This window comes from Triturus cristatus, chromosome 10 (assembly GCF_964204655.1).
Source record: "Triturus cristatus chromosome 10, aTriCri1.1, whole genome shotgun sequence".
NCBI lineage: Eukaryota > Metazoa > Chordata > Amphibia > Caudata > Salamandridae > Triturus > Triturus cristatus.
The window spans coordinates 125,149,912-125,170,317 of NC_140593.1; the positions used below are offsets into that span (position 1 = coordinate 125,149,912).

The 20,406-nt window shown below is 46.0% G+C and overlaps 1 protein-coding gene across 3 annotated transcripts in view; it reads right to left on the reverse strand.

Annotated features, from left to right (window-relative positions):
* TOPAZ1 (testis and ovary specific TOPAZ 1) overlaps window positions 1–20,406 on the reverse strand; it is a 1,878,688-nt gene that overhangs the window by 857,497 nt on the left and 1,000,785 nt on the right. For 2 of the 3 annotated variants that reach the window (XM_085630596.1, XM_085630594.1), the window contains exon 11: window positions 7,916–8,008. The exons of the other annotated variant lie outside the window; for it this stretch is intronic. In XM_085630596.1, coding sequence (XP_085486722.1) covers window positions 7,916–8,008 — 93 coding nt within the window. The remainder of the gene's footprint in view (window positions 1–7,915; window positions 8,009–20,406) is intronic. 3 annotated transcript variants of the gene reach the window in all.

Genomic DNA, 20,406 nt, shown 5'->3' on the forward strand with positions numbered 1-20,406 from the left:
CAACGTTATTACTGGGCCACCCAGTTGAGCGCGATTAATCATGGTTTCTATGGTCCGGCGCTCAGCCCCGGCTACGCCATGGACCGGTGGTTGTTGCGCGGCGGTAATTATCACAGAGCGTTGTACTCGAGGTCGCTGGACTCGTCCCTTACAGGGCCTACGGGGGTGGCGGTGCGGGTGTGGAAGTTGGCTACTGACTCGCTGGGCTGGAAGGATAGGCTCACCCTTGCTACCCCGTTGTTTGAAAAATTGGGGAAGCTTTGGCATACAAAAGGATTTGAGAAATGGGACTTGATCGGTATCTCCAGGGTTGGAGATTTGCTGATTAAGGGTAGGGTGAAGTCCTTTGAAGAGCTGCAGAAGGAGTATGAGTTGGGGAAATCCGAGTTTTTTCGCTATGTCCAGGTGCGTCATGCCCTACGGTCAGTTCTCGTAGAAGGTGAGAGGGTGCCTGAGTCCTCTCCCTTGGAGGACCGGATCCTCGATGGACATATGCCAGAGAGTACGATCTCTCTTATTTATAAGAAATTGATTAATGTTCGGGCTGACCTGCTATTGGGGTTGCGGGATCAATGGACTAGGGACGGTCTTTAGCTGGATGACGAGGACTGGCAGTCTGCGGTCTCCAATCCTAAGGAGGTCGCGATTCCGTCGCGTCTGCGGCTGGTGCAGCTCAAAATACTCCACAGAGTTTATGTTACGGGGCCGAGGCTGGTGCGTATGGGATTTTCTGAGGAGGGCTTATGTAGGAGGGGCTGTGGTATGGTGGGTACCTTCCTGCATATCATTTGGGAGTGTGGCGTCATCATGCAATTTTGGAGGAGAGTCCATGCGGTAATGGGGGAGGTGACGGGCATTGTTATGCAGCCGGAGGCGCGGTGTTGTCTCTTGAATGTTTGGGGGCCTACTGATTATGATGAGGCACAGACCCAGTGGGTGACTCTGGGTAACATGGTGGCTAAGCGAGACATCGCGCGCCTGTGGGGCTCCGCGGGACCCCCCACATTGGCTGCGTGGAAGGAAAACATGGACTGGAATATGTTTAGGGAAAAGACAGTATACTGCGCTAGAGGGCGCCCTCGGAAGTGGCATGCTCTTTGGGGGCGGTGGAACCAATATAGGGGGGGCATATGTCTGGCTCCTGATCCGGATCCCCCCGAGGAGCAGCTCTCTCCTTAGCATTCATTCCAGCTCTGTAATTGACTTATTGAGTCTCTGCTTTTCCCCTTATCACAGCACTGTGACTGATAGACGAGGGGGGTCCGGTCTCCCCTGAGGGGCAATCACCAGGTGTATTCAGTGTTTTTTCGCCTTGCTTGGGTTTGGTTTGTGTTTGTGTTTATTTAAAATAGAACCTTTTTGCTTCTCCTTTCTGTACACTGTGGACGCTCATTTGTACTGCTCTTTTGAAGCTGCCGAACCTCTGGGTTGTCGGCTGAATAGCTGTGTCCCTGATTTTGATGAATAAAGGTTTTTTAAAAAAAAAAAAAAAAAAAAAAGAAGAGTCAATTGAGAAAACTATGACGATTAAAGGTGGTCAGGATAATAATTACGGTGTATCAGTAACTGGTCTCAGTTTAAATGGCGACTGGAGATCTATAAACATCGAAAATAATCTTGAAGACTATGACACAATTAACAAATCTTTGTCTATTAACCAACCAAGTCAACTATGTCAATTAAATCAAACACGTTCTGGGGAAAAATTATTTCCCAAAGGAGTTGATTATTCCCAAAAAAGGAATGACGGGGCACAGTGTGTCAAGGACCTCAAAACATTACTACCCACCCTTCTCTCAAATAATGTTCCATCAAATCATGAATCGGAGCCTAGCAAAGGGGGGGGGGGGGGGGGGGGGGGGGACAAAGGATCTAAATATAATAGAAAATGTTATAAACGTCTCAGACGTCATAGAGATCTCCTCACGCTTGGGATCAGAAGATTGGAACGATGTAATGGCAGCTTACAATCAAGATACAATCAGTAATGGGCCGAATACGGCGATCACAGGTACTGCGATTGATCTAACAGGCGATCTAGTGGGGGGAGAGGAAAAGAATAAGGTATACCATAAGGACACGACATCCCCAGCCTGCACAGTCAACTCATCAAAAAATCATAGCCAGGGGATGGCATGGGACAGTTTGCTAAATACAATACAACTTCTTGTAAATACACTCCACTACCAGTCAGATAAGATGGACGCTCAGTTGTCTTTTCTAGACACTCTGGCTGTGTTTGTGGTTGCTATCGATGGGAAACTGGGAGCACTAACGACTCTGCTACAAAATAAACAGGTACAAACCCACAATAGGGACGCAGGATGTGGATGCGGCCCTATTATCGACAAACTGGCTACTTTACCATCAATGTTGTCTGATCTATGCACACAACTAAAAAATCCGTTGCAAAGTAATACCAACTACTTATGCCCTAGACAAACGGACGTAGAACTAGATAAGCACTCCCTTGAAATTTGCACTTCAATCTCGATCGACAAAACAAAAAATATAGGCTTAATATCGAGCGGGAAAAATGGTTCTCGGGGGGAGTCTGACATTTCAATCAACAAGAAATTTAACAAAGTAGTAAAAGATACGGGAAAATCAATAGATCAATGTTCTGTAGCTCAAACAAATGACAAGGTTCTGAAGCAACCTAACGCAAAACAAAGGAGGGCAAAACAACGTAAAGGCAGAAATCAAAAATTAATCGTGGTTCAAGAAGGCTTTAGGCGTCTCTTTGGGTCAACGTCCCAATTTGACGAACAAGAACCCAATTCTGTGGATAAGGTCAGTAAAAAAGAAGTAATAGAGTCTGACAAAACTATATCACTAAATGCTTCACCCAGAGTCTCTTGCAGACCGCCATTGTCACCGGCGAATGGCAGTAAAATTAAGGAGCTAGAAAAGATCCAGATAGTAAAGCAGAATACCACGGATCTACCAATCATGGCTACCAAAATGACCTCCACAAAAACACATGGATTTAACCATACGGTAAAAAACGTCTTGATAATACAACAGGCATCACAGAATGGAGACCTTATAGAAACACATGACAACGGATCGCTCCCTATTAGACAAACATCACAATCTATTGATATAAGTTCAACGAATAGAAATAACATCAAAAAACTAACTAGGGAAGAAGAAACTGGAAATGGGAATCCAAAATCAACCACTGTAGAGGAAATCCGCAACCTTGGAGGGCGGAAAGCTGTCCTTCCCATACCAGAGCAAGCACCAGTGACCATAACACAAGGACAAGAATTCTTACAAAGTCACTATAACGAACACAATAACGAACCTAGTTGCATGGCTACATTAAAAGATACATCAAAAGACGCATCAAATATTGTCTGGTTAACCCCAGAGTACATCTCAAAAGGCAAGCATGATATATTGAATAGAGGTAACATCTTACGACTGTTAGCTCATATTCCATATTTAACAGGTATCACAACTCAGGACCTGGATTCTATTCAATTTCAATCGGAAGCTGGCACGAAGGTCGAAAACACAAAAGCAACATGGACAACACCCTTAGTTGCACAAAAAAAATTTGGGCAGAAACTAAGATCTTTAAAGATTGGGGAATAACAACTGCCCCATTTATAAAACCAAAATATTCTGACCTATTAATTCCGGCGGTTGGAGTAAGAGAACAGCACTCCGCTAACGGGATGGTACAAGCTGTACTTAGAGGCGCTAAAGGGATGGAAGGAGTAAGTAGTGCGGAAGATCTTAGGGTTACGGGTTGTACCCTTGCCGGCACTTCACCTAGCTTTATCGACCTAAGATGGATTTCAAGAACAATAAACCATCAGCTAAACTGACAAATGGGAAACGAAAAGGAAATAAAAATGCAAAACCAATTAAAAATATGCTCATGGAACATTAATGGTCTTGCTTCCAAAATGATTGATTTGGACTTTGTTAACTATTTACAATCTTTTGACATTATATCCCTCCAAGAAACATGGCAACTAGAACCTCCACACCTGCATGGCTTTTTTACTAGTGCAGTGAAAACAGCAAAATTTGGTCACCTTCAAGGGGGGCTAGTGTCTTATGTCTCGGTTGCAAGTGGCTATGATGTTAAGGATTTAGGCCTTTCTTCCCCAGATTTAAATATAATAAACTTGTCTTCCTCAACTCAAAGCAAGAAAGGTCTTGATCTAATTCTGATAAATGCCTATATCCATCCAAAAAGGAAAGGAAAGGCCACAAAAGATCTATACAAATGCATTGATGACATCATAACTGACACTTCAACAACTGATATCATGATTACCGGGGATTTTAATCTCAACCTGATGGGAATCTCATCGAGTGATGTGAGCCGCAATTTAAACATAGCCTGGAATATTCCATATCAAGAGGCTACATTAACATCCTCACAATCCAAGCTTGGAGAGGCGGTCTTAGAGACTCTTGAACATTATAATCTCAGAGCACTGAACGGGAGATTTAGCGGAGACACTCCGCCAGCGTGTACATTCTACTCTACAAGAGTAAGTAAAATTCTGGACTATACCTTTATGTCACTGTCTCTATTTCGCCTCATTGCTTCATTTAAAATAAGGGAAAAGGCAGACAGCGATCACTGTCCCCAGGAAATTATATTTAATATCATGAAACCAAAACTCGAACAATCGTTGGTACCAAATGAGTCAATTTATACCATCAACTACAAAAGGATCAAGTATTCGGCAATAATGGATGGAGATATAGAAGCAAGAGCAAAGCAACACTTGGAGGAGAGAACCGGGGCAAGCGAGGTTGAGAAATGGGAAAGCTTTACATCCAACATGGCAGGTTATACCACAACTCTGAAAACTCAATATATAAAGAAGGCTAGCAACATTCTCCTTCTCACAAAAGATCATAGAACTAAAATAAAAAGCACAAAAAAAGACATCGCACGAACAATCCGCCAACTTAGACACCTACCAAACGACATAGTAAGACATTCCCATCTGCAAGAACTAAAATCATCTTTAAAAAAAATCAAAAGGGAAGCAAATAGATCAATTGAGGAAAACCTGTGGGCAAAATTATATTCTGACATCAAGCTGAACGACGGGGCAACATTTTGGAAAACAATTAACTCCTTTATGAATCCTGGGCACGAAGGAGTCTCTTCAAACATCAGTGAACAAACATGGGTAAACTATCTCAAAGATCATTTTTCACAACATAATACTAATAATTCGACGACAGCTGCTGATGACAACAAATTATTTTCTTTGTGCGATACTAGATATAATCAGACAGCACGAAGCATTGATATAGGCTCAATAAAACTTCGAAAACTAATTGAGTGCCAAATTAAAAAAGGGAAGCGGGCCGGGGCGCCAGGCCCGAATGGCATTCCCCCCATTTTGTACAAATTGAACGAAAAGGAATGGGCTGGAGCCCTTTTACCTTTGTTTTTGGAAATCAAACATCTAAATGTTTTGCCTGCCTCCTGGAAGGGTTCAATCATCTCCCCAATATTTAAGGCAGGGGACAAAACTCTTCCAAATAACTATAGACTGGTTGCCCTCATGGACAACAAAGCAAAATATTTTGCTGGAATCCTTTTGGAGGAACTGCAGGCCTGGGCTTCAGAACATTCTCTAATCCCGGCTAATCAGACCGGTTTTGCCAAAACTGTCGGGACATCAACAAACATTTTGGCTATGGGTCTATTAATTGATAAGGCAAAAACAACTAAAATGCCAATCAATTTGTGCTTTATAGATTATAAGGCAGCTTTTGATCATATTAATCGTAATCTTTTATGGGCCAAACTACAGAGGTGGGGGATACCAAAGCCTCTATTAGATCTGTTGATTAATTTACATAGTGACACATGGGTACAGGTTAAGCTGGGTGATGGTTCTCATCTGTCGAGACGCATCATAACAAATAATGGTCTAAAACAAGGATGCGTCTTGGCCCCTGCACTATTTAACCTGTTCCTAGGAGACGTCACTCCATTGCTCAATAACTGCAATTCTCATGCACCAAAACTAGGTGGCCAAATATTGTCCTCATTACTATACGCAGACGATTTGGTTTTAATCAGCCACACGAAAATAGGGATGCAAAATCTTATTGATGCAACAAAAAGATATTCTGATGAAAACCAATTGTCAATTAATTTGAACAAAACAAAAACGATGTCAATCAACAAAAAAAGAAAGTCATCGAACAGTTGGTTTTGGAATCAAAATCGTATAGAGGATACAAACACGTATAAATATCTAGGGGTCATAATTGACAGTGGTGGCCAGTTTATACTACAAAAAGAAAGTATCAGAGGAAAAGGCATCGCCATAGCAGTCTCGCTAAAAAAATTAAATGGAAAACTAACTAGTCCATCTCTTTCCCGCATAATACAAGTTATTTGCTCAAAACTCTTGCCTACCATTACCTATGGCAGTGAAGCTCAACGAGGAATAGATGCAGGAACTTTGGATAAAACTGTGGCATCAGTATACAGGATCATTTTTGGTCTACCCAAATACACATCCCCGGCCCAAATGAGGTTAGAGTTTGGAGGTCATAAACAGGTGCTTGCAAGACAGGGGGCATACATAATTACGTGGGATAAAATTAGGAAGGCAAAACAAGGGTCTCTCAATAGCCTGTTATGGTCAGAATTACAGCAGAATCAAGTATCCCAAGCTGCTAACTATCTGGCCAAAAGTCTGGCGAACCTAGGCTTAAAGGAGCTGTGGAAGACTTCCACCAATCATTCCACTATTAAAAGACTGGTAAAGAAAACAACAAAATACCTATCATGGATAGAAGACAAGGAGTCATTGCCAGGAGGTCACATGGGTGGTTTGTTTTAAACTCCTATTCAAATCAAGGTCAAAAGAGTTATTTCAATCTGGGCTACTCAAGATTTTTAAAGCTGAAGTTTTTAAAACTCAGAATGGGTCTGATTCCTCAGATGCCATCTTCCGCACTGGCAGAGGGACAAAGGGGACGCCCTATGTCGGCTATGCGGTAAGGCAATTGAGGACATGCCACACCTCTTATGCTCCTGTGAAAAACTGCTAGAAGTAAGGAAACGTTTACTTAAATGTTTGTTTAACCAACAAGGAGTACGCACCCGAAGGAATGCCGTGCTTGCCTGTTTCTCCCCCGACGATTTGCGGCTAAACTGCAATTTGGTAAAATTTATGAAAGAGGTGGAGATAAGGATGCAGGAACCTGTTTTTTAACTTATCCTGGAGTCACTTGAACTGTACACAATTATATTGTTTTTATTGTAAAACCTATCAAAGTGACGGAAATGATATAATGAAAGTCTTAACCTGGAAGATTTTATCATTTTAGACTGAATTTAAGTATGTGTTGGGAAACGTAGAGAATGTATTTGTCTTATCTTCTTTTTATCCTTATAATGTGGAATTGCAATGGTTTTTATTAACTGTGCAAATAAAATTTACTTACTTACTTACCATGGTATGGAACCTTAAAAATGGACAGAACCGGCACGGAAGTAGATCAAGTGGGCCTCGTGAGGAAGGGGGTGGACATCCTCCACACCAACAAACTTATGTCCCACAGAGTGACGTGCTCCAAGAAGGATACAACCACTTTGTTCTTTAGAATTGGGTCCCATGCTTTGGTTGACCGAAGTTAACACTTCAGGCCAGGCCTCAGCACTGTTTTGATAGAAAGAACTGTGTAGCAATCTTCCTCTGCCGCTAAGCCACACAGATATTTTGCGGCAGACTGTAGGACTACTACTTTACATCCGAAAACCTGCATTGGTGGAAACACTCAAATATGAATAATCATTACTGTGTGCCAATGTCAAATAAAATAAACTCTTGATACATTTAAAACTACCATAAAAACCAAATACTTTCTCTTGGAGGCATGCAATGTGAAGGACTACGAGTCATACCTTGCAAAATATATCCACTAAAGTTGGAACTGCCTTTCTTGCATTGTTGGATGACACGTGGTCGATGACTTTCAAGAAAACTTCAGCAGAAGGCTATAAAAAATTAAGATACATGTATGAAAATGTGTGTGTATCAATGTACAACACAATTGTGAACCCAATCCCAAAATCCCTCCTTACGACTGATAGCAAACCCACTTTTTCAGTCTCAAGCGGATTAATCATGTTTCACAATTTCTACACATTTGGTCAGTTGCCGTGACATACATATGACTCCATACTCTCTCAATTATTTTGGGTGACTTGGAAATTTTAGTGTTGTATAAAACCTAACCGATTTACGAATGATTTTCCATTGAAAACAAAATGATTATATCATTTAGAAGTATGAAAAATAATGTAGTATAGTTATGTACCGTTTCTAATGCGAGGCACTGTTTAAATTGGATGCAGTTTCTGATGCTCTGCTAGTCTTGCTCCTGCTCATTCCTCCTCCCAATCAGTGGCCTGCTATGCGTGTTTTCTCCCCTGTTTTTGCAATGTGCCAATGTGACCTAACCATGCCTATGTCATGTTAAATTTGCAGTTTTATTAATTATAGGCATAAAATATGTATAAAAACTCCTGGTTTTGAAAGTGTATTTATTTATTTATAGAGCGCAACATTCATCCAAGAGGATATCACGGCTCTAGAGGAGCAGGATCTCATGGTACGGGTGGTGGGGTGTAGTGTGCTGCCAGTATCTCCAACATTAGGTCTTGGGGAACATATGGGTTTTCAATTTCCTTCTAAATGTCATGTGGTCATCAGTAATGCGTAGATCTAGAGGTAATTCAGTCCATTGAGTGGCAGACAAGTGGGAGAAGGTGCGACTTCCTGCCATTGCTTTTTTATCCGTTTTGTCTTAGCTAGCGCCTGAGAGCATGACCTAAGAGCTTGTCGGGGTATAGAATTGGATTTTGTTCTGAAGAATTTTGGGACCGTGTTGATGTAGGGCCTTGTGTTTGTGGCTCAGGAGTTTGAATCTAGCTCTTTGACGCACGGGCAGCCAGTGTTGACAGGGAGGGAACCTAAACCCTCTGGATCATTGAGGGAAGAGTGGAGTTGCAATGTGTCAGGATTAACCAGCCTCCAGGCTCCATCTGCCACTAATTGGCACCTAGAAGAGTTTGTTAGGGTTAACGGCAGTCTGAACGAGAAAGAGATTAGTGAGTGCTCTGTCCAGGGGAGAGGTCTAATCTCTTGTACAAGGGTAGTTTCAATGTTGGAGAATAGTATGTCAAGTGTGTGGCCAGCAATGTGTAGGCCGCTAGACCCATTGTTTTAGTTGAAGAATCTGCATTTCATTTTCCAAGTGAGTTGCCACAAGGTGTTTTTTTTTTCTTTCACAAATAACATTAAAGTCCCCTACTACTAAATTGTTTTTATGATTAAGACATGCGGGGAATAGTTGAGTGAGTAATTTGGTACTAAGCGCTGGTTGGTATTCAGGTGGATTGTAAATTACTGCTTCCCCAAGTATTATTTAGCTTCTTCTGGACACCTGAAATGGTAGTTCATGTTCTCCCAGTTGTGCCACTGTGACAGGAAGACAGGTGAAGCAGTCCTTAAACAGGATAGCAAGAGCCCCTCCCTTTCGTCCCTGCCTGTCTTGTTTTAGTATTTTCTATTCAGAAGGTAAGGCAATGGCTATATCAGGGGAATTGTTTTCATCCAGCCAAGTTTCTGTTATAAAAAGTCGGGATTCACCTCTTTATAGTATCCCAAATCTCAAGGGGGTGTTTGGGTACAGACCTTGCATTAAAATAAATGCAGTTCAATTTGGGCTGGTCATCCGTTTCTCTGTGTGTCCAATCTGACTGTGCTAGGCTACACCATTCACAGCTGAGACAGGAGATAGGGCCCTCTATAAACCCTGGGTTGGCTTTTGTACAGGAATCTGTGTTGCCTAATGCGTGTTTGGATAGTGCCAGGAGTGAGTCTCTAGCGTAGTGAAGATAGTGCTATCTGGTTTGGGAGGAGCAGGGGTCCTAGCCCCTGGTCGGGAGCTGACGGGCGCAGACGGGCTTGCGCTGGCACATCGGATTGAAATAGGAGCGTGAGAACTGCTACGCCTCCTGCCTAAACAGAAGGTATGCGTAATTGGCTCAGGTGCTGCCTACCCCGCCCACCACACAAACGACGATCAGCCGCGATGGACCAGAAGGAGAGGGCAGGTAACAATGCGGTATTCTACCTTTAATACGGCGTCATTACTTCGTATTACCATTACGACGCATATTTTAGTTCGCAGATGCCATTACTTAGCATGCATTTACTACACATGTTCCATTACTTAGCATGCACTTACTACGCATAATGGAGTTACTGTGCAAATTAAAGTTTGGGGGACAGAGGTATTTTTAGGGGTCAGGGTGGGTTTAGGTTTTGGGGTAGTGGGTTATTTATAGGGGACAGGGTGGTTTAGGGTTTTGGGGTACATGGGGTATTTTGAGGGTTCAAGTTGCGTTTAAGGTTTTGGATCATGGGATATTTTTGGGGTTCAGGGTGGGTTTTGGGGGTTAAGGGGTATTTTTAGGGGTCAGGGTGGGTTAGGGTTTTGGGGTGTAGGGGGTATTTTTAGGGTTCAGTGTGCATTTAAGGTTTTGTGGTGCTGGGGTATTTGAGGGGTTCAGGGTGCATTTAGGTTTTGGGGTGCTGGGGTAATTTTAGGGGTCAGGGTGGATTACGGTGTTGGGGTGCATGGGGTATTGAGGGTTCAGGGTGCGTTGAAGGTCTTGGGGTATTCTTGGGGTTCAGGGTGCATTTAGGTGTCAGGGTGGGTTAGGGGTTTGGGGATGTAGGGGTGTTTTTAAGGTTCAGGGTGTATTTAAGGTTTGGAGGTGCTGGGGTATTTTGGGGGTCCAGGGTGCATTTAGGTTTTGGGCTGTTGGGGTAATTTTAGGGGTCAGGGTTGGTTAGGGTTTTGGGGTGTAGGGGGTATTTTTAGGGTTCAGGGTGCATTTAAGGTTTTGGGGTGCTGGGGTATTTTTGGGGTTCAGGGTGGGTTAAGGTTTTGGGGTGCTAGGGTAATTTTAAGTGTCAGGGTGGGTTAGGGTTTTGGGGTGTAGTGGTAATTTTAGGGTTCAGGGTGCAGTTAAGGTTTTTGGGTGCTGGGGTATTTTTGGGATGCAGACTGTATTTAGGTTTTGGGGTGCTGCGGTAATTTTGGGTGAGAGGGTGGGTTAGGGTTTTGGGGTGCATGGGGTATTTTTAAGGTTCAGGGCGCATTTAGGTTTTGGGGTGCTGGGGTAATTTTAGGGGTCAGGGTTGGTTAGGGTTTTAGGGTGGATGGGGTATTTTGAGGGTTCAGGGGGTATTTTGAGGGTTCAGGGTGCATTTAAGGTTTTGGGGTGCTGGGGCATTTTTGGGGTTCAGGGTGTATTTAGGTTTTGGGGTGCTGGGGTAATTTTAGATGTCAGGGTGGGTTAGAGTTTTGGGGTGAAGCGGGTAATTTTAGGGTTCAGGGTGCATTTAGGTTTTGGGGTACTGGGATATTTTTAGGGGTCAGGGTGAGATAGGGTTTTGGAGTGTAGGGGTATTTTTAGGTTTCAGGGTGCTTGCCAGGGGATAGGTTACTATTACGATTTATTTTTTGTTTTAAAGTACCAATAACACGTAACAGTATGCGTAATAATTAACTGCATAGTAAAAGCATGTTTAGTGTATTTGTATATATTTGCGAAGTAATAGCATGCGCTCTGAAATCATGCGTAGTAAAGGTATTTGCAAAGTAAAACCTTCGAAGTAAATACCTGCGGAGTAACGGTATGCTAAGTAACATCATATATTCAACAATGCACTTTGCGTGTGCTTAAGGTTAAAGTGCTAAAACAAGTAAAACTGTTAAAAACGTTAAAATTCAGGGGCATGTCCAAGTGGCAGCAGCCTTAGCTTGAGGGCGATTTTTCCAATTTCCTTCTGAGACTTAACATTATTGAGAATATTACAGATGGTCAGTCATGAACAGCATGACATACTGGAATATTACGGTGGTGTATAGATTTTGTTTGTTTTAGGAACGAAAGTCGACAGAGTCTCCTATCTAATTTAATGCAGCTAACATTACCTATAGTGCTGTGGGGATATTTCACTAACTCAAAGATTAATACCGTAAAGTAGGCTATTACGATTCGATATTACAGTTGACTTGACCTTTGTCAGTTTTACCATATGCCATCAACAGTTCAGTACCTTATATTTGGTTGCTCTGCTCTGACTCGTGTTGTTGGGGTTTTGTGGCAATGAAATGGAGAAAATGTTGGACAGGTTGGCACGCACTCCCTCCCCCCCCTCCACCCCCCTCCCACACCTTCTCTTGTGAAATGAATTTATGATTGAGATAGTCAATCTTCTCCTTTAATGTTCGGACATGACCCCTCCCTCTCGCTTCATATAATTTTTGTTTCTCTCTTACTACAGACTGTACATTGCTAACTTGGACCATGGATATGGGTGGATTTACTCTGTGGGTCCATTGCGAGGTGGAGACTGGACAGCTTCGGGTGGAGGACCGTCCTGAAGAGGCAGTCGGATCGGAGGATCGATGGTCATACTGAATAGCTCGGTGTAGTGAATGAGCCACTTTTGTGGTCTGACACCCTATGATGACCCTCGACCACCACCATTTTGTACTGACTTAAGTGTGTTATGTTACCCTAGCCTTAATGTAGGATGGGTCTGCATATGCCTGCTTCTCTGGTGCACACATGTGCTCAATGATGGATACTGAGGGATTAAGTGTATAATGTTATTTGGGTTAGGTGAATTAAGACTGGCTTTGACGTGGTCTAATGTCATTCTGTATTCTGACATTACCTTGCTTTATGGCAGTGCTGACTATTGCCTTTGACATGGTTTCAGGTCACCCTTGCTTTTCTGATTCCATCTTGCTTTGGGCCTTTGTGTGCATGGATTAACTAACTCCATTTTCATGACTGAAGCTATTTTCTGTGCCTGCACGAAGCAGCAGTAGGTGGGGAGGGAATGTTTTTCTCTTCTCCTGTTTTTCACATTTGACTGACTAGAGAGAACTGGTTCTTATCAGAGGAATGTACATGGTCTGTCTCGGAGCCATAGCAAAGGCCTGATCAACCTATGCAGTGGCCTTGGAGCAGGCTGGTACGGGCTCTCATGAGAACGAGGGGGCGAGGCTTGCTAGAAGCTTTTTATGTGTTTAAATTTGTATTAAAAAGGAGAGCATACACTGGCCTGGTGGAAGTTCACGCCGTGGAGTAGACGTGTTGTCACGGAAGAGTGGTGTCACCTCTGAGCTTTCACCCGGTTCAAGCAATGGACTCCCCTTGAGCAAAGTGGGGTGAAATGATGAAGCAGTAGGTGAGGTGTCTCTGCTACTAACTGTCTTTTGATTCTTTACTGATTCTTTCCTTTTCTTCTTATTTTCTGATTCTTATATCCATACATATATATTTCTACATATGTTTGCCTTGATTGTGTTTCAATAATACTATTGATATGTTAGAGTCTGCTATGATAGGTGCATTTGGCTTACCGTGTGGTGCTATTTACTAATAAATACATCCCAGATATACCAATTTGTCTTTTCCTTGTAGCAGGAGGTGTGGACTCTTCTTGGCCAAGTATTCTGTTGTAGAAGGGTGGGTGAATTCCCTTCTAACAGGTAATTGTGTTATAGGAAGCTGTTCTACTCCTGGCAAGTGATGTGCAAAGTATATTTCGCTTTAGAGAAGTGCTGTGTACATATTGTTTTCTAGCCTTGCCTTTGGGGGAGTGTTGAAAGTGTTCCCACCTTAGGAAGTGCTGTGTATATGTTATATTCCATAAGTTTGGAACTGATATTCTCTCCCTGGGAAAGTGATGGTACATACCTTGGTCCAGGGGAGATCTGAGACCTTTCATTACACTCGGGATACCATACTCTTCGAGCCCAGTAAGGAGCCACAAGAATGACTTGGGCAAATTTGCGCCTGATCTTCATTAGCACTCTGGGCAGAAGTGGTATAGGCGGAAAGGCGTACAACAGACCGCAACTCCACTCGCAGAGAAAAGCGTCGCCGAGCGAGTGCCGCCTTGGAAATTCCAACGTGCAAACCTGCTGACATTGTGCGTTCTCTGCGGTGGCGAATAGTTCTAACCAAGGCTCACCCCACTGTTGAAAGAGACCTTGCGCCATGTCAGAGTGAAGATGCCATTCGTGATCCATCATGCACCTGCGGCTGAGTTTGTCCGCCCTGACGTTCAGTGAAGCTGCCAGGTGTTGAACCACCAGGGAAATGCTGTGATGTTCCAGCCATGTCCAGAGGAGCAGAGCCTCCTGATATAGGGTCAACGACTCCACCCCGCCCGGTTTGTTGCAGTACCACATAGCGGTGGTGTTGTCCTTGAACACCCGCACTACGCTCCCCCTGACAGAGGGAAGGAATGCTTTCAGTGTAAGTCAGATCACCCGCAGCTCAAGAATGTTGATATGGAGCCGGGTCTCCGCCGGAGACCAGAGGCCTCTGATGTTCGCCTCTCCCATGTGACCGCCCCATCCCAGGAGGGACGCATCCGTCACTACTGTGTGCTCCGGTTGGGGAAGGGAGAGGGATCTGCCGTTGACCCAAAGCCGGTTTGTGAGATACCACTGCAACTGTCTTGCAGTGCCCTCCAAGATCTGGACAGACTTAGACAGGTTCCCCTGATGCTGAGCCCACTGGAACTTCAGGTCCCACTGCAGAGCCCCCATATGCCATCTGGCATGATCGAACAGCAGGATGCAGGAGTAAATGAGGCACAGCAGCCTCAGGCTCATCCTGACCGAAACCCAGGATAGAGGCTGAAAGATCAGAATCAGAGCCTGAATATCCTGGACTTGCCGTTCAGGGGGATATACCCGAAAGAGTGTTGTATCCAGAACCGCTCCAATGAAGAGGAGCTTCTGAGAGGGAATCAGGTGCGACTTCGGCACATTGTTGGAGAACTCCAGCACATTGTTGGAGAACTCCAGCAAATGCAGGAAGTAACCATAGTCTGGAGGTGGGAGACAACGGCCTGGAGCGATCCCGCCTTCAAAAGCCAGTCGTCGAGATAGGGGACAACTGGAACCCCTGATCTGCAGAGATGAGCTGCCATCACTTTTGTGAACACCCGAGGGACGCTGGTAAGGCCAAAGGGGAGCACGGTAAACTGAAAGTGCTCGTAGCCTACCATAAACCGCAGTTAACGCCGGTGGTCCAGCAGGACGGGAATATGGAAATATGCACCCTGCAGATCCAACGCTATCATCCAGTCTCCAGGGTCGAGGGCAGACAAGACCTGAGCCAGAGTCAACATCTTGTACTTCTCCTTCTGGAGGAAGCGGTTGACGTTCCGGAGGTCTAAGATAGGACGCAGGCTCTTGTCCTTCTTGGGCACCAGAAAGTAGTGGGGATAACAACCAGGACCTACTTCTGGTGCAGGAACGCGCTCGATGGCCCCCTTGGCCAAGAGGGCCAAAACTTCCTGTTAAAGTGCCAAGTGATCCCCCGACATGCGGTGGTACTGGGGTGGCATGGCTGGAGGGGTAGTCTCAAAGGGGAGGGAGTAGCCCTTTCGCACTATTTGTAAACCCCACCTGTCCGTAGTGATGGTGCACCTGTGGGGGAGGTGATGGCGAATCCACCCGTCCACTGGTGTTTGATGGGTCTGAAAAACCAGACTAGGAAGGTTTGGAGGCAGTGGTGGCACGGGTGGAGGTGGACTGACCCGCCGCTGGCCCCCTGACCCACCTCAGCGGGTCCCACGTCCACGGCCGCGCTGAGACTGTTTTTGCGCAGGCCTGTGGCTCTGAAGCGAACGTGTCGGGCGCCCATTCCGTGCCCACGAAAGGAGCGAAATGCAGTAGGCGGATGAGGGCAAGTGGCCGAAAGGGCGAAGGACTTTGCCGTAGCTCGTGAGTCCTTAAAACGCTCCAACGCACTGTCCGGCTGTTGCCAAAAAGGCGAATACCATCAAAGAGCATGTCCATGAGTGTGTTCTGGACATCCCCAGAGAAGCCAGTAGTCCTCAGCCAGGTGTGGCAACGGAGCACCACTGTTGTTGAAATCGTTCTGCTCAGCGAATCGGCGGTGTCAAGGCCACACCCAATTGTGAACTTGGCTGCATCTCTTCCCAAAACAATAGCCGGAGAGAGCACTGTCCAGGCCTCCACTGAGGCAGCACTTGTGCCACAGTATCCCACACAGAGTGGGAATAACGGCCCAAGAGGCATGCGGTGTCCCCCGACCGCAGCCCTGAACTGGCGGAAGAAAAAATCTTCTTCCCAAGCTGTTCCAGTCTCTTGGATTCCCTATCCGGGGTGCGGTAGGGAAGACGCTTTGGGACGTGGAAACTTCGACAACCAAGCTCTCAGGGGTTGGGTGTTGGGAGAGGAAAAGGGGGTCGCCAGGGGCCGGGCGATGGTGTCAGGCCACGTTCCTATCCACAGGATCCCATGTGTTGGACCTGGACCAGGTGCCCAAAAGAATGTCAGAAAGTGCATCATTAAAGGGTAGTAGTGGCTCTGCAGAGGTAGACGCCGGCTGAATCACTTCTGTCAGGTTAGTCCCGACGGCCACTGTAGGGAGTTGGAGGTATAGAGCCTCAGCCACCCTACGCAACACCACTGCGTAACTGGTGCCCTCCTCCGTAGACAGTGGCATAACGAAAGTTGAGGGGGCCCCCTGCCACGTACACGAAGGGGCCCCCACTCCGAATCTAATCTGAGCTCTTGGGCCAGAGTATTGTACTGTTGGGGCCACCCTGCAACTCGGGCCCCCCCGCACTGCGGGGGCCTGTGTTACGCCCCTGTCCGTAGCCACGGTAGGAGGAATTAGCATGCCAAGGTCAGGAGAGGTGTAAAGACCACTGGCATCCCCCAGTTCCTCTGCCCAGTCCAGGTCATACTCACACTGGACTGCGAGAGGGTCCTCATACACCTCCCAGCCCTCCCCTTCCTCCAAAGGCTGATGTACAGGCAGAAAATACGGAGGATGGACATAGGGAAAGAAGGGTCCCATCGGCATCAGAATCTGCGTCCACATCGGGGCTAAAACCTGGGACGACGTTGTCTGGTGCCACGGGCGATGTCGGAGGTGGTGACAGTGAGGTCGACGTTGGTGGAGGTGTTACAAGGTCAACCGGCATCGACCGGGATCCAGGCCTGGATCCATGGGGGCCATGCGGCGCCGGGGCCGACAGCGATGCCGGAGCTGCTGACAGTGAAGGGCGAGGACCCCTAGTCGGGCCCGCGGTGCCCGATGGCCCAAAGAGGCAGGCCATGTCTGACAAATACCTGCAGCTGGGTCGGAGTCCGCTAAAAACCTGGGAAGGGCGGGTAGGTCGACGGCGACTGCGTAGGCACCACCTGCACTCGCAGCCGCATCGCGAAGCCGGAGAAGGATGGCGCTTCTTGGACTTCTTGTGATGCTTCGCCTTACCTGACCCCGAGTGCGAAGACTTCAATCCCGACGAACGATGGTGGTGGCTCCGCGACCTGTCCCTCGACCTCCGCGGAGCCGACTGCCAGACTTCAAGCAACTTTTGGGAATTGCTCCCGCAAAGTCTTTGGCGCCATGGCCCGGCAGTCGGGGAACGACTTGGGGTCGTGGCCGCGCCCCAGGCAGTAGAGACACACGTGGTGCAGGTCCTTCACCGACATCAAGCGATGACAGTCCCCGCAAGACTTGAAGCTGGGCATCCATACGGCCCCAGGAGTCGATCGACTCAAAAATAAACAGACACAAAAGGCTTCAAAAACCTCAGTCAAAAAATGACTGGGGGTACCGCCCTCTCCAGATCTGCACTTGTTGGCGCAGAAAAATAAAGAACTCACGTCAGCGCGCGAGGGTGGCATCTAAGTAGCTGCCGTGACGTCATCTCGGCGACCACGACGCCAACGACAAACGCGGAGCTGCACGACGCCACCTTTTGACGCGTAGGGGTACTGCTGGCGAAAACTTTCCGGATCCAGTCTGACGCCTGAGGGTAATTCTAAGGTAGGGAAACTATCACTACGTGTTTTCTTTCAGATACCAGTATTACCAGTATTACGTCTCACAAGACAATATAGGACGCTTTTGAAGGACAATATACATGGATACAGTTACCAATATCACCACAGGTTATTACTGACCTCCAGCACTCCTTTGATTCCACTTTTTTTCCGGCTCTGGCCGTGCACGATCAAGGGTTGCCTGTATCTTTGTGATTTCGATTTTCTGAAGGCTTCCTCACCAATGGCAACTGCAATGTCCACCTTACGATCTGTTCACTTTCCCTTGCTTTTTGGGTCACACTTTTTCTAACAAATTCACTACTATCTAACAATTGTCTAAAGTTTGACTTTTGGTTAAAACGGCTATCTGCCTTATATCAAACTACCTAAACTATTCCTTTGGTTGGTGACAGTTCTGTCCCTATCTGTTTTAAACAAGTGTTATGACATTGTGTATTCGAAATTACAGCCCTGAAGAAGTCGAGGTACGAATTACCATACGACGAAACACGTGTCGGCTGTATAAAGCTGTATTGTCAAAGGAATCTACACTGATCACGTGGATTGCGTCATATGGAACATTGGCTGTATTAAGAACTTGGATTTAACATTGGTTGTGAAAGAACTGGATTTTGCATAACCAGAACCGTTGTTTCCGGATTAAAAGTGGACTAAGAGAATACCTGTGACCTTAAGACTATTATTGACATTGAATTACTATAAGTGAGCTCGTAAAGGAATTTTGTTGTTTCATTATGTAACGTCTTTTGATATAAAAAATTATGTGCCACCTTCCACGAGTATGGAAAGTTATGAATGTTTGTACCCAACAGAGGTGTCCTGGTATTAAAAAACGCCCACAGGTTCTTGAGACCGAACCATTGTCTAAATTAAATATCTTATTAGTCAAGTTTTCAGTTGCTTTTTAAAAACCGACCAATCAGGTGTTTGGAGAAGAGCCAGGGGTAGTTTATTCCTATGTTTTGCAGCCACAAAAGAAAAGGAACATCCACCAATCCTGGAACGACTGAGTTGACTAGCCAGGCGGATCCCTGGCTGATAGCAGATTACAGGTAGGCAGATGAAAATTAAGCTTTTTGTTAAGGTCCAGATTTGTGAACAGCTATATATGCAAAGCAGAGGGTCTTAAATAAAGATGTTTCTGAATCTGGAGCCAATGAATGCCAGATAATATATTTAGAAATGAGTAAGTGAACTGGAAGCTTTAAGACAAGACAAGCAGTGATGTTCTATCCCAACTGGAAAGAGTGATTTACGTGATGGAAAATGCCCAAGCAAAGAGCATTTCCCTAATCTAGCTGCAACATGACCAAAGCCTGCTTTTATGTTTGAATGTTAAAGGAAGATAGAAAACCATTTTGCACAGTATTTTGAGAATCGCAAAACAAGAGGTAGAGATATAGTTAACCTGGGAGGACACAGAAAGATCCTTCAAAAGGATAATCCATACGTTTCTAACAGATTCTGCTAGTACGGAAGTATTGCCCAAATCAGTCAGGACATTCCCGAGACGACTATCGTGACGGATGCGTCTCTCCAAGGTTGGGGAGCACACTCCGGAGACTTACAGATACAAGGAAAGTGGTCCCCGTTGGAGTCGACGTACCACATCAATTTCCTGGAACTCAGAGCCGTGTACCTGGCGTTGAAGGCCTTTCATCCGTCCTTCCAGACCACCTTGTTGCTGATACAGACGGACAATACAACCACGATGTATTACCTCAACAAGCAAGGGGGGTCGCGATCGCACACTCTGTCGCAGGAGGCGCAGGCGATCTGGCGCTGGCTTCTGGCCCGTGGATTGATGATCACGGCCACGCATCTGCCGGGGGTGCAGAATGTTCAGGCGGACGCGCTGAGCAGGCTGCTTCAGGAGAACCACGAATGGGTCATAAACGACGAGGTACTAGGAGAAGTCTTCGCAAGGTGGGGGACTCCAGACGTAGATCTGTTCGCCACCGCCGAAAACAGCAAATGCCGAGACTTCGCATCCAGGTACTACCAGAAGGGGACGCTGGGGAATGCGCTATGGATCGACTGGTCGAACAGCTTTCTGTACGCTTTTCCACCCATTCCCCTGATTCCGGCAGTGCTCATCAAACTGTCCAAGTCCAGGGCGCGGATGATCCTGATTGCCCCGGAATGGCCCAGGCAGTGGTGGTTCACGGATCTGCTTCACCGGTCTCTCCTTCCTCACATGCGGCTGCCGTGCAGGCCGGACCTTCTCACTTAGTTCGGGGGGCGGATGGTGCATCCCAACCTCTCGTCTTTGAGTTTGGCGGCATGGCTCCTGAGATAGTGCAATATGGCCATTTGAATCTACCAGAAGATTGTATGGGCATACTGAAGGAGGCTAAACGTCCTTCCACTAGGACTTCCTATGCTTACAAGTGGAAGAGATTCTGCATCTGGTGCAAATCCAAGAACTTTGACCCGACAACATGTAAGGAAGAT